Genomic DNA, 15,029 nt, shown 5'->3' with positions numbered 1-15,029 from the left:
CAAAACAGCACAATAGATGCTGGAATGTAGAGTTACGGGAGAAAAAAAATGGGTGATTTGGGGGCCAAAGGTGAGGAAAATTGAGAAACACCAGTGTAAGGGAATCCTAAACCAGGTTATTTCAAGGAGGAGATTTAAATATTCACGAGTCAAGAGCCAACAGGTCTGTGCACATTCAGTAACGGGAAAACCTTTAGTGAAATCAAGTTCAAGCAAAACTCCACCTTCACCTGAAATCCAACCTAAACACCCCTCCTATTCCAGTCTCTTCTGAGTAGCAACCACAAAGTGTGTGGTGAGGTTCATGATGTGGACAAGTGTTCAAAGGTGCTAGGTAACACCCTCTGTGCTGTGGTTGACGTCGCAAAGTGATGCTCTTGGTAGCCAAAGAAGGCTGCATTAAAGATGGAAAGAAAAAACCCAAACAAATGTTTCTGCATTGAAAACATTTATTTTACAACAGTGGTTTCAGATAATTTAGCAATCTTTATTTTAGTTTATACTGAGACATACATTACACAAATTACCATGCTAAAACATAAAATAATTCCTTCTGCTTTAACCGTATGTATGTATGTACAGGAGCTCAGTAGTATTGAGTGTTACAATCCACAAAGTTCAGACAGCCACATTTACTTACATACAATTCAAAGTATGGTCCTTTAGTTACATAACAAAATATATATATGTCTATACATATATAATTGCTTTTCAGATGCTTTAATCCTTTGTTTTTACAACTGCTAACATTTTTTAAACAAGGGCTTTTCCCTCACCCCACCAGAGCTGAAAAACAGTGCAAATGTGAAATGCATTCTCTCATTACATCTTCAGCTCCCACAGGCTTCATAAGAGGCTGACATGACAAACCCATAGTGAATTGCTTATCTCAGGGCCTTGCTCACATGCAAAACAAATATAAACCTTGTTGGATGTCAGTGACCAGGCAAACCAGTAGCCTCTCCTCTCCTACCTCAAAAAGGAGAAGAAGGAGGGGACGTGGCAGAATGAATGGAATGACAGCAATTGGCTTAAGTGGCACACATGCACCAAAAAAGGAAACCTCAACAGCAAAAGTTTTCTGAACTGGGCAAATGTCAAGGTTCATCTATTGTGACAGACACAAATGTCAGTTCAAACATTTAAGTAGCAAAAGGAACCCCTCCTTGATCCCCATAGGATTTCACATTTGTGCTGATTGCCATTAGCAAATAGAAAAACCAAATGTGATTTGTGCATGTACTTTGTCTTCATGTTAAGCAACACGTTCAGGGACATGGGGCCCAAGAAGGACCACCTGGCATTCTCTAACCAAGATGACTAGAAGTAATTTGGTGGTAGTAATACGAACACTGGCCACAATCTGTGTGGCTTTCAAGTCACCACTAGTTTTACTTTACAATTCATAATGAATTCCATGCCACCCTTTTGAAGTCAGTCTGTCTGTAAGCAACAAAAAATGGGGTTACTGAACCAGACAGTGCAAAGGCATCTTATTATTCAAGATACAGTCATTCTAGCAAGGAGAGAAGACTTTGTGGACACACAGAAGCTGAGAGGATTTTTACCCCCCTTACATATGGCATGACATTCTTACTCAAATACTTTACCTAGTTCTATTTATACAACAGGATCTGTTCATTTTTTTCCTTCACCTGTCATTCACTCACAGATCTACTTCTTTTTCCTGCAGCTGAAAGGAGAAGTTCTGATTCTGGGCACACAAAACTAACTTCTTCACTTGTCTGGCTGAGAGTTCATAAGAGTAGTGCTGGGAAGCAAATTTCGTGTTTTACCACCAAAGACAGCCAGCAGCAGTACCAGGTGCACATATGTTGTATAAATATATACATATGTGCATATATACATACATACACACACACACAATATTGCAATCCCATACTTACAGCACACGGTTTGGACCTCCTTGATTTGCAAACTACATTGAATCCCCCACTGCACAGGGTACAGTGTATCTAAAACCAGCACAGGAATCAGGAACTATCGATGTTTTTTGTTACACCTCCAGTCACACAGTCTCATGGGACAGGATCAAAGGGCAGTTGACAGGGTTCAAATAAGCCTTCAAGTCTTTTGGAAACCACTGCTGCACACAAAATATAATCAGCAACCATCCACAAACAACAACAAGGAAACATTCTTTGTTGGTTGTGAAAATGTAGTAGGGAAGAAGACAGCCATTAATTCTGGAGCAATCTATTCGGGTTACAGCTGAATGTAACCTACCAATACCCAGCATTTCCCTCGAGGAATAAACAGAATGGTGCATGGAATATTGGCATTTTTCTTCCAAATGAAAATGTGTCTTCCCGAATTATGGAGTTTGGCATGGCGAGCAAGAGACAAACAGTTGCCCTGATGTAGCTTAGCCTTTGAAGAAAGCACCTTCCTGGAATGAAACAGGGACTTCAGGCTTGTAGTCTCTCATTTAGATAACAGTGAAGTCTCCAAATGCAGTATGTGAAACAGACTATCAGTTCTCATAGGACTTGAACACTGACAAGATTTCCTGCCTTTTCCCTTCCCAATATAGCCAACAAAATTAAACTTTCCAAGCTATCAGTGGTATTTCTTTTAAGGTGTATAAGCAGTTCAGTGGTACACTACAAACTAGAAGGCCCCCTCTATAGAAGGGAGCAGTGGCGTTCAAATGGTTATGCATGTTCAATTCATACTAACCTCATACTATAAACATCTGTACAGGAGCTGGGTTTCAGTGCTCCAGTCCAAGGATTAATGCAGGCTGAACAGCACCCAGAGGGGTCAGTAAGATGGAGGAACTGCAAAGCGGCAGAAGCCTATCAATCTACCTAGCCAGGATCCTGTGTAAAAGCCGAGCCAATATCCAGTTGCACTAGGCAGGGAAAACTGCAGCACAAACACATTTCCTAAATTATTTGGAAACGTCGAGAACACCGAAGGGGATCAGACAGATTTTAAGGGCACAGACTAGTTAAGGGAACAGGGCACCTCTTTCAGGGCCGGTGTACACTATCGATACTCAAAGTCTAGCCCTGTAAAAGCACACACAGGTCCCACCACACGACATAAAATGACCCTAGTAAAAAAAATGGATCAGGAACAAACTTCAATCAGCTCCCTAACTTAGTTATATCTGTAGTGTAAACTGGCTCTGACAGAATGGGCTTTAAAAATTGTTGTCCCTCTACCACAACATTGTTGAAAGACTTAGTACCTTGTTCTAGTACCACATTAACACCTTCTTTCTGAACAGGTTCTGCACATATAAATCTCAAAGAGCATCATATATTTTAAACACTGAGCACTAATATCTAAAGCAGTTTAAAAATGTTACAAATCTAAAAATAAGACTGAAGATATGGCTCTAAAATGTCACTGCATGGAATTAGCAGAAATCTACATATCAAATGCCATTAAGACGTTTACATAAACAAATTTAAATACAGATAAATAGTTAACTTCCTACATACATTACCAATGAAATTAACCTGGCATTTAACAGGCACAGTGGCCCTTCATTCACTTAAAGTGAAGATTTTGACTCGTCATTTGTTGCTCTAGATGAAGTTTGGGGATTTCCACATCCAGAGAAAGAATGGGGTACAATAAATCCATCACCAGCTACTTCAATGGCAGTTCTGCCGTTATGAAAAACTGATGGTACTTAAGTATTCGCTGATACTGAAGAGCTGCTTTGTTTACATATCCTCTCTAGGATTCACAACAAAACTTGGAAGTAAAGTCCGTGGTCCTTAATATCACTCATTTGGGTACTCCCCAGACTGGGCTGTCTCAAAAATCCCACCTCCTAGATACCAAGCGGTTATGTTTCTATCTACTAAGGGAGCTAGTGCTCTGAATAGATTTTATGAGCTGGATGGGAACGACTAAATAACCTAAACAAAGACCTCAGGAAACAGAGAAAATTTCTCTTATAGTGTAACTTTTAAAAAAACCTTAAGTTTAAGTTTAACTCTGGCAATACACTTAACACAGAATAAAGCTGCTTAGGTTAAGTGTTTTGGTAAGAAACATTCTGCATCTAAGCCAGTAACAATGGCCTTTAAGTTGACTTCCCTTTTTATTTCCCAGGCTTTGGTGCCTGTTCTAGCCTTCAAGAGAAGCTGCGATTCCAATTCTGGTAAGTATAATGCAAGCATCCCATAAAGTTTGGAAATGCTTGCTGCTGCTTGGCATGTAAGATTTTTGCTAAGGAACCACTATTTACATTTTGTACTCACTGGGTGTGTCACAAAGTTTGGCCATTTTGCAATTATAAAAGTGCAAGTAGTAGTTTTAGAACTTGTGGTGTTTATGTATAATGTATATGTCAATTAAAAATAAATGTGGCAAGTTATTTATTGGCAGGGCCCTTTTTAAATAAAAAACAAAGATGAAAAGGAGAATGGATAACTTTCAAGTCTTCTGGATACATAATGCAGTTTAACATCCTTTTCTGAAATAACAAACTACATTTAAAATAACCACGTGTTTCATATAAAAACTGAGCAGTCAGGAAAAAAAGGGATGACACTCCTGCAACAAATCTTACGTTGAAAAGATTTAAGATGTTAAAAAGTAAGGGAGGGAGTGCACTATGTCCTGAGATCAGAGTTCTGGTGTTTCCCTAACAACATAACCACATACAATGATGCATGGTCTGCTAATTTACTGTAGATGGATGTGGACACATCAACTGTTGAAAGGAAACTACCACTTTCTGAATTATGGTCTTGCTAGGTAATTAAAAAGGAGGAAATTATGGACTTATGTAGTCGATAATCAAGTATATATAAATGTGTTACTAGGCTGAATCTTGGGTTTTTTTCCTCCCCTAACACCATTGTGGTGCACTTTTAAATGTACCCTTTCATGGCTTTTTTTCCAAACAGTGCAGAACATGAACTGAGGTGTCATCTTTAACTTCGATTTTCTGATCTTCCTCAATTTCAGTTTTAAGATCAGTTAGTATTTAAAAGTACACAGGGCTTCTACACTGTGACATTGTTTACAAAGAATGCAGCAAGTGACTTCAGTGGAGTTTGAAGCTAGAGTTAAGAAGCCTTGTCCTGCATTTAATTCTCACATTGCACACAGAAACATCCTGATGACTTTACTGATGCAAATGAAGTGCTACGGAAACTAAGAAATAGCATCTGCAATTTCAAAACTAACTAAAGATCAAAACTAACTTGGATCCCTGATACAAGGAGTCACAACTTCTTCACATTAAAGTGACAATTCAAATGAACTGATGTTTTGCATCAGTTGTTCTAGACCAGAGGAAGGAAGAATATTCTGGAGTGTAATTAATATATGCGGAAAGAGTCTTTCCCTCATTTTACCAGCCCCTTTTGTCAGCTATGCAGATAAATGTGCAGTTAACTTTTACCCAGTAGCATTCACTGAGATGTTCAGACCACAAAAGCAGCTTTGGCCAGTAAGCTTCTAGGGAATTAAGTTTGCATATATATCCTAATGTACTCCAGAGTAGAACATAACACTAAGTATGGGTTTAGGTAGAGTCTATACAAGGCCACTGTGACCCTAGTTTTGAGCTGGAAACTTAATTTATTCCCCATCCAAGCAAGGATCTAAGATCAGATTGTGACTGATCTCTTGAGACGGCAACACAGGCCTTTTCCTGATGCTAAGTACTAAAACAAAGAGCAGAGCAGTAAATCACTGGTAGCCCAAGATATGCTGGTAATAGTGTTCAAGTAACTTCAAGTTTGTAGGATTATCAACTTTACTCAAATGCTACAGGGGGAAATGGCTCATAAATGTCTATGGTATCTAAAATCTGTTTAGCTAAGTAGTATGACAGATTCCCTTTTGATACCACACCAGGATCCAACATAGTCAAAAGCACACTTTTGCCTGCATCAGACTTACATGCATGCAATTGTGTTCATGCACCAGCAGTTATTAGGGGGGAAAAGTCTGCTTTTAGAACAACCTGATTCAGCATGGAGAGTTGAAATCTTTTTTGCCTAATATGTTTGGCAGGATTTCAAGCCAGAGGTTTTAATTAACCTTTCACTATGTGCAAGGTTATAGTGAAGGATATTCACATGGACATTTCTGCACATCTTGACAAGGCACAAGCTACAGCCTTCAATAACAAAGAAACTATGCAAGGTTAGCCCAATTGTAGTGCTTTGCCCTGCTATGGCAAGACACCTTAGTTCAGTTCCCGGGCTTCTTCTTCTTTAGGCTGGCAGGGAGACTTGAGCAGTGCTAAGCACTTTCTCCAAAGTGACCCCTCTGCCTTGTGAAAGAGCAGAATGGAAGAGTCCCAAAGGGAATGTTGGCTGGAAGGATGTCAGTCACTTTGTAGGGCCTGAAAAAGTGTGTGGTGGGGGCATGTGATGTGAAGAAACAGATGCAAAGGGAAGAGAGGAGAAGTGATATAGACATAAAAGATCAAAGCAGAAGAGGCATAACTAACTACCAAAAGCTCCCTGTGTATAAGTTTACTAGTTGTTCCCCTAAATCCTTACTCAACATTTTCTAAAGAGAAATCTGTTAAAAGCAAAATATATCAGCTGCAAAGTAAATGCTTCTGTGACAGCTGAGCAAACCTAAAATTCACAAATTAAACTACAGTTTTAAACATTATTCAGACATGATTTGATTTCAAGATAGCACAGGAAACTTTAATAGTTTCCACAATAATTTATGTGAAGAAAAATAAAACGTGTAAACAAACAAATCTAAACAGAACACTGTGTGCAAACTATTATTTGAGATAAACACAAAGTGAGGTGTTTTGTTCCTAAATAGCCATTTACATATTCCAAAAAGTTGTTCATGACAAAGTTAAAGGGACGTGGTCAGGTGAAAAGCATTTTTTTAAAAAAAGTGTTCCTAACGGTCTTACTAATAGCATTTTAGATTATTAAAAGAGCATTTTAAAAATCTAATTTGCTTTCCACCATTGCTGCTATTTGTTTACTTTGTGTTTCCTTCACTTGAATAATGAAAACGGACTAATCAGTTTCACTTTAAGAGTCTCATGCACTAACAAGAGGCTGCAATAAATACTGCAGGGGAATGCTTAAACTCAGACAAACAGCTTCTGCTTGAAATAAAAAAGTCCCTAAAAATAATTCTAACATTTGGTTTTTGTCACAACCTACATTTTGGGCCTATACTATCAGAGAATTCCCATTATGCATAAGGAGCTGTCCATCAATTTAACGTCTGAAGAGTAAACCGGCATTAAAGAATTCCTGCCCTATCACGTTGGTGTTTTTTCAGTTCTTTGCATTGTAAACTTGCTTAGATAGAGGTGCAAGGAGAGACAGGAAGGGCTAAAAACAAAGATCTTAAGATCTTTGTGGCAATCATAAAAATGATGAGCTCTATGGTCTTCACAGTTCAACTGTATGGAAGCAGAGCAGCTTGTGTGTGACTGATTTTACTCACTTTTAAAAAGATCTTGTTTTAGGCTGGTATCACTGCTTAAAATGCAGAATGTCTCCATCATACTCTTATTGTGAAAACTCCTCAATACATAACACAAACAGACATTTAACATAACTCCATACATGCTATAAAAAAGGAAAAAACAAACAAATAAGACCATAGCTAAACTGCTTTAAATACTGCATGCTACAGCACTTCATGTATCATCAAGATACGACACTGAAGGTGACAAAAGGCTGAAGGGATTACAAAATATTCTCAGCAGGTTGGAGGCTGCCTTCTTACTGTGGCAAAATTTTTTTCCCCCCCCATTCACTATTTCTAATGTTCATGATTCTAGTGTTGAGTTGGCCATGTATTTATTTATCCATTCTAAATCAGTGTTTCCTTAACTTAGTTAAATCCATCAGTGTGGTAGCTGGGGTGAGAGTCGGTTGTGAGCTGGGTCGTCTCTGAAGCTGATGCTGGTTGTATCACAATAGGTGTGTCTGTGGCCTCTGAAAAGAAGTGAAAGCAATGTTTTATTGCACTGGGGAAAATAGTTTCCATTAATTTTTGGCAGGCAGCAGGCAATCACACTTCTCAGCGACAGTATCAACAATACACTTCCACACCCTCTCTTCTGAAGCACTATCTTAATTCATTATTTTCAGTTGGAGTTCAAATCAAATGAGAACACCTGCATGCTAGGTACTTTATTTGAAGGAATGGTGTTTTAATTTACCTATCAAGAGCCATGCATGCATAGAGCAGCCATTACTGGTTTCCCTCTTAAAAGCATTAATTCCAGACTAAGTGAACTAAATCATAATACCCAACTCAGGCTGTTTCCTTTTAACTCAAAATCATTTTCTTGCCTCAAAGAAATAAGTTTACATAGCTCCATGCATTGATCAGCTAAAGACTGAAAGATAATATTTTCACTCGTTAACAGCTGCTAGGATCTCTGGCCCATCCCTGGAAGATAAGCAACCAGGTACTTTCTGTTCCCCTCTCTGGGCCTAGAGCTGATATCTGTGGGAATTGGGTAGGAGAAGAGTCTAAGGCCAGTGAGGAGAGGAGGCTGCAAAGCAGCAGAAAAGGTGGAGTGAAGTAGATCATCCGCCCCATAGCTCCATGGTAGTTGGAGTCTAGAGGAGCTAGGAGCCTCAGCAATTCAACAGAGGATGTTAAAGCTGCTCCTTCATTTGCTCACTCTGTCCATGATTCAAGAAGAGAGCGGTACACAGTCCAGCAGCTGAGGCATCAGTAAAAAAACACGAACAGAACGCAAGGTTTGCACTGATATAAACAATTTTAAAATGAAAGCTCAGATTCTGTGTTGATTGATCATATTGGACATGCTTATATGGGGAAGAATCCTTCTTCCCACATGCCTGAGGCGGTTTGCACAGCTGCTGTGACATTTAACTTAATGTGCTTTCCGTGTAAAGGGCCACTACACATAAGCACAAGAATCTGGCTGGTTTATTACTTCAGCTACCCCATCTCCAATGACCTATTCCTCACCTGCTGTTAATGAAACTTACCCCTTTCGTCCGACTGTAACTGTGCCTCCAAGTCCTCTGGAGAGACATAGTATTCCTGCTCGCTGCCTTCAGGAGGTTTAGGTTTACACTTTCCACAGCAACAGTTACAGCAGCAACACAGACAGCAACAGCAGTAGCAGCCTGTGATGAGCCCACAGAACACAAACAGGGCCTGCAGAAAGGAGAGGAACAGAAAGAATGTACACAACACATAAGCTGCATCTTCTAACAAAGTGGATAGCTCCTGTTACCTAACCTAGAGCTCTAACTACAGAAGAGGTCAGTTTAAATGGGTTAATTATATAAACAGAGATCCAGCTGCTTTGGACATAAGGCTCGTCACTGGAACAGAATCAAACAAACAAATACGAATATGCAGTATTTTATTTCCTAATTAAGAAAACAGTCATTAACATTCTAATCCAGTGTGAACACTGGGCTGCTGAGAAGGACTGGATACACAGGAAGAGGAACCTGAGGAGAAGCACTCTAGAGGCAAAGCAAATTAAAGGAATCTTCTCCTCTCCACCCCCTCCCCAAAGAGGGCCTAGGGTCAGGATACAAAGGGACAAAGCAACACTACTTAAAAATAAGACTCATACATTATTCACAGCAGAATACTGCATCCTGAAAAAAAAATTCCTGAAACTGGGTATACTGAGCTACTGTTTCAGCTGCATCCTAAAGTGTAGATAAGGCTAAGAACCAGTCATGAAATACTAATTGGAGTTCGTCTTGTCTTGCCCCTCTCCAGGTGCCTGTGGTGTTCATAGTGGCACCCACTGATGGTAAAATGCAACTCTTTTTGCATTGCTACCCGGGAGGGTTCTTTTATTTCAGCCAATTATCCAGTCACCAATCCATCAGTGATACAACTATTTTCTCACCCCAAAGGAGTCAGGAGATGAAGGTGCTGGCAACTACGCAGAAAAACATACCCAATGCCTGAATCATCAAGACTGGAAAACAATCTTAATCAACCACGTAGAATGGTAAGTAATGTCACTGTACTAAAGCACAGTGAGCTAGAAGAGTTCAGATTTCCTACTAAGAATCAAGTGGCTCCTAAGAAATATAATTAATCATGATATATTTGCATATGACAAACATTATCATCCGCCCTCCAAAAAAAGAGAATGATTTATAGATTATATATAACTCACATCTCATATTTTCTTTTAAATGCTCTAAATTCCTGAGTGGTAAAGATCTCACAATTGCATTTCAGGGTTTGCACGCATCTGAGTGCAGCAATATAAACATGAATCAAGTAAAACACAATGATTCTTGGGAACTGGCAATGTTTATTGCCAGAAATTCTCCACATAAGATTTATTACATCTCCTGTTCAATGTGCATATGAGACTATTAAGAGTTCAGGAGGACACGAGCTACAATGTTACTGACTACAACAATATTCAGCTCTGTTTCCATCACTTCAGAACTGGCTGGGTGCAGGAGAATAAATAAATAATCCATTGTCTATGAAACTGAAAAGTGGATTAGAGCAAACTGGCTGAAGAAATGGTGGGTGTTGAGGGAGAAGATGGGAATACTTAGTGAGCTTGCCTGTTTAAGGGAGTGGATTTGTGGCTCAAGTTTGCAATCTTGGAATTTATTAGGTCCAGGGATGTTTCTGTAAAATCTAGTAGCAGCTGTTGCTTAAAAAAACAAAAACAAAAAAAACCACCACCCACAACCAAACATCGCTTCCATCTGCATCTCACTATGATGCAGAACTGGCTACTGTTATTTGTGCCTGTGTCACTTAAGACAGATTACTGTGATAGGCCTACCTGCAGTAGCACACTGAGACGCTGTGGAAGATCAAGATAGTGCAGAATGCTGTCGCCTAGCAGTTGAGCAGCACTCAGGAAGTGCACACCACCAATACACAGACAGATACTGATGAACAATACATTTCTGGGCAGTTATCTAAGTGCCTGTTTTAGTCTATTAAACCTTAAAATGTTTCGGAACCTGGTTGCTTAAAGGACCCCCTCTCTTTCCTTGACCACGTTGTCACAGTTAAGATCAATGCAGATGCCTAAACTAGAGACCCCAACACAAATGGAAGGGCATTCTCCATGGTCTACGAGAGCTCAGATATGTTAATCTTCCTGGGCACACTGCTAATTTTATCTTTTCTCTTAATCACTTAGGGAGGTTGAGGGTTTACAGGCAAAGGAAACTGGAGGGTGACTGAGGTGTGATTCTATTAAATGACTAGCTATGGTGTGCAGTTCTTTGTGGGAGTCTATTAATTGGGAATTTGTAACTGGAAAATTGATGGATAAAAAGTATTGCATAAAAACAGATTTTCTAATGGTGTTTTAAATGTTGGGATCTGTCTAAAGTTCTGGATAGGTGCCAGATATATCAAATAAATGAAATAAAATACCACGAATATCCAATTACCAATATTGGTACAGTACCCATTCAATGGCTAAGCATCTGTTCAGAATAAATGCAAAAAAAATCTTTATTTCACTTACCTTTGCCCACCAGCTGGATAGGACGAAGTATGTGTTCACATTCTCCTCTCCAAACTGCTCTGCTACGTACAGGCCCAAGGAGCCATACTTATCATATATGTTTCGTTTTGTGGCATCAGTCAATATTGCATGTGCATTGTTGATCTCTTTAAATTTATCTGCAGCCTCTGGATTATCTGGGTTCTTATCAGGATGATATTTCAATGCAAGTTTCCTGTGGAGTGGGGGAAAAAATTCTCAGGTGCTTTTTTGCAATTCATCCTACTACAATAGGTAGATTGACCTGTCCATCTTTCCTCCCATCAAATCTGACAGGCTCTCCAGTCTCAGGCAAGAGTATTTACAGAATTATGATTTACTTCACTTCTACCTTTCCATTGCCCCACTGAGTCTCCTTTAGATGGTAACAAAATTGTAATCTTTCTACATGGTCTATCCCACTAGCCTAGTGGAGCTCACAGGATGAATTTCAGATTGAGACTTCAGTACAAAGACAGAGGAAGCTTTCTTTTCTGCTCATCTGATCTAGCAATTTGTACTGTTAAGTTCTCAGTAGCAATGCTCCAAATGAAGGGGGGCATACATAACAGAATAGAACGCGCAGCAAATCTAAGACAGGGTTCTGAAGGCCACATCTGAGAATGCTGCCACACCTAACCTGCAACGTCTAGCAAACTAAAAATAGAACTGACAATTATTTGGGATCAGTGCTCAAATCACTGTGCAGAAACAGCCTATTGTTCAATTCAAGATGTGCTTGCGGTGGAATTAACTTTCACAGTTACCAGATATCAGAAAATCATTACAGACTCCATTAAGTTTTCAGCAACGTGGCTTCAACGGATCTGGAAGTGTATACAGCCTGTTGAGGTCACTGAATTCAGGAACAAAAGGTTCTTTTGATCTTTGGGTTCTGTTTAAATTTGAAAGTTCAGACACTCGGAAGAGAATAAAAAGAATCTCTGAAGAAAAACTGGTAAAATAACCTATTAATAGATATGAAAAGAGAAACCAATCGTCCATACTTTATTTGGGCCATTGTAATTCTGTGGTACAAAATTAGGGTAATGCCACCAAACTATACTTCAAAAAGAAAAGGAGGACTTGTGGCACCTTAGAGACTAACAAATTTATTTGAGCATAAGCTTTCGTGAGAAAAAAGGGACAAAAATAAAGGGAAAACTATTTTCTCTCAAGAGCATTCACAAGCCAAGATTACTACTGACCCCTAGTGTAATGTTCAAACCACTGCCATTTGTTAACTATAACCATACTGAACTGTAGCACAATATTTATGAGTAGCAATTAAACACAAGAACAGTATTGTGATTTTTTTTCTCCCCAAAAAAATAAGATTAAAAAAATTGGACAATGCAAAGCAGTTTCAGGTTTTTTTGTTTTTTAAGGTTAAAAGTCAAATCTGGATTTTAAAAAATTAGTATTTAAAGTTTAATGTGAAAAAATGTTAACTGATTTTTACAGATACTGAAATACATTGCTGACACAAGTATTGTGTAAATATAAGTATTATACTTAGTAATATAATAAGTAATATGAGGAGTATTGATAAATATAAGCACAGACTACATAACACACTGAACGTGACATTCGGACTATCTGAAACGGTTAGTAAACATGCTCTGTGAAGTGTCAGGGACCAGACATTTGAACCTTTACCTGTATGACTTTTTTATATCATCGGAAGTGGCATTCTTGTCCAGTCCTAGGACATGGTACAATGATTCTCCGGAGGTAGACAGCGAACGTTGCCTCTGGTCTGCCATGTTGAACTAACCTGAGTGGAAGAAACCCCCCATGCATTAGAGCAAAGCTATTGAAAATCCCATCTAAAACAAAGATACTTATAACCAAACAAAGTCCAGACCTCTGACTTCGTTCAATGATCAACCGCCAACTCCACTAGAGTTTTTATATGAACTTTTATCTTTTCTTCAAAAAAATTACAAGTGGCCTTTGAAGAGATGCTAAAAGTTCCAAACAAAGCTATTTACCTTGCTTTCTTACATCTTCCAGCTTTGCATTGTCAGGGGAAAAACAACAAACTATCAGGATAAATCTGGGCAAATCAAAACCACTACACATTTCTGGAACTGGGAAAAATTAGAAGCTGGGGCTCAACATAAACATTATGATAGAACATAGACTCAGACTCTACTTAAACACATTCATTTATAATCCAGGTAATGAAATGGAACAAGTCAGCTGCTACAGAACCATGAAACGAGTTGAGGTAAACAGCTGATGTGCATAAATTAAACGTTCATAAAACTACCTCATTATCTTCCTCCAAATCTCTCCTTAAACACTCTCCTTTTCCACAATGCCTACAAAAAACTTGACAACAATTAGGCTGCTTGTGTGCTGAGACCATCTTTTTGTTCTGGGTTTGTTCGGTCCCTAGCATAATGGAGTCATGGTCCACGACTAGGGTTCCTAGGTGCTGACAATACAAATAATAAATTACTTGTCTTGGTTAAACGAACTTTAAAGACTCAGGAAAGGTGTCAGATTGACAGCTTGAACAGAGGAATTCCTCTGGTCACCCACAGCATGCACGGTGTAGTGTAAGCTTCACCACATCATTCCAACAACGTATGTCAATCCTCACCCTGATTATACACACACACACACACTCTCTCTCTCTCACTAACTATAGTATATATGTGGCTGAGAGCAATTCAATCTCTTCCCTGCTCACTAAATCCCTGGCCTCTCCACCGAGATCACCAACAAGGCTTGCAGTTGTGATAGTGGTTTAGCCAAAAAACCAACACCACTTTTGCTCAGGTTAGCAAACAGCCATTAGATAGTAATTTTCCACCACTACCAAATCTGGCTGTATTCAATAGGTGATCTAGAAACAAAAGGTTCTGTACCTCATTACCAGCTCTCTCAGCCACCCAGTTCACCGCAAACATAGTATTTAACTGAGAAGTATTGTACTGAAGGTTTCTTCTGACTTTTAAAACCAAATTCTAAAGTCAGATGTTTAATTAATCATAATCAAAATACCGAAACAGATTTTGGGAAAAAACAAGTTGGAGTGCAAAGTTCAAGAGAGACCTTTTGTTTAAACAGTTACGTTATTCAAATCTGAATGCAGCATAACTACTTTATGACATCGACCATTTCAAATCTGCTTACTATTGGATTAGGAATTTCAAATGCTTAGATATACAATTACCATTAGAAAAAAGTGACTATGTAAAATAGGGTACCTTCTATCCAAAAGATCTGCTCCATTCATGTATTGACTTATGACTGCTTACTTCACTGGCAAATAGAACAACTCCAAAATTTTCCTTTCCTCTAATGGGGAAGTCCACAGACCTCTTAGAGTGGTTTCCTATTGCAGAATCAGATCCATCAGGACAAGATGGGAGTGGCTATCCCCTTGCAGGCTCCATCAGTTCAAGATGCTTTTACAGCTGTTGCTCATGTATTAAATTCTCAAAGGATTAGCAGCTTATTGAAACACCAGAAACTTAATATTAAGATTTCTTACAGCAGAACAAGTATTAATTCTGGCCTAACGCATGGCAACTGAGAG

The 15,029-nt window shown here is 38.9% G+C and overlaps 1 protein-coding gene across 3 annotated transcripts in view; it reads right to left on the bottom strand.

Annotated features, from left to right (window-relative positions):
* Positions 1 to 438: 438 nt before the first annotated feature.
* The window catches only part of DNAJC5 (DnaJ heat shock protein family (Hsp40) member C5), a 62,835-nt gene continuing 48,244 nt past the window's right edge, over positions 439 to 15,029 (bottom strand). For all 3 annotated transcript variants that reach the window (XM_074969297.1, XM_074969295.1, XM_074969296.1), the window contains 4 exons: positions 13,136 to 13,253; positions 11,459 to 11,672; positions 8,964 to 9,135; positions 439 to 7,931 (listed from right to left, as the gene is read on the bottom strand). In XM_074969297.1, the coding sequence (XP_074825398.1) occupies positions 7,828 to 7,931; positions 8,964 to 9,135; positions 11,459 to 11,672; positions 13,136 to 13,242 (597 nt within the window). In that variant the 5' untranslated portion in view covers positions 13,243 to 13,253 and the 3' untranslated portion in view covers positions 439 to 7,827. The remainder of the gene's footprint in view (positions 7,932 to 8,963; positions 9,136 to 11,458; positions 11,673 to 13,135; positions 13,254 to 15,029) is intronic.

Source organism: Natator depressus, chromosome 13 (assembly GCF_965152275.1).
Source record: "Natator depressus isolate rNatDep1 chromosome 13, rNatDep2.hap1, whole genome shotgun sequence".
Taxonomy (NCBI): domain Eukaryota; kingdom Metazoa; phylum Chordata; order Testudines; family Cheloniidae; genus Natator; species Natator depressus.
Note: the sequence above shows the minus strand (reverse complement) of the source record. Positions and strands in the feature narration are given on the sequence as shown.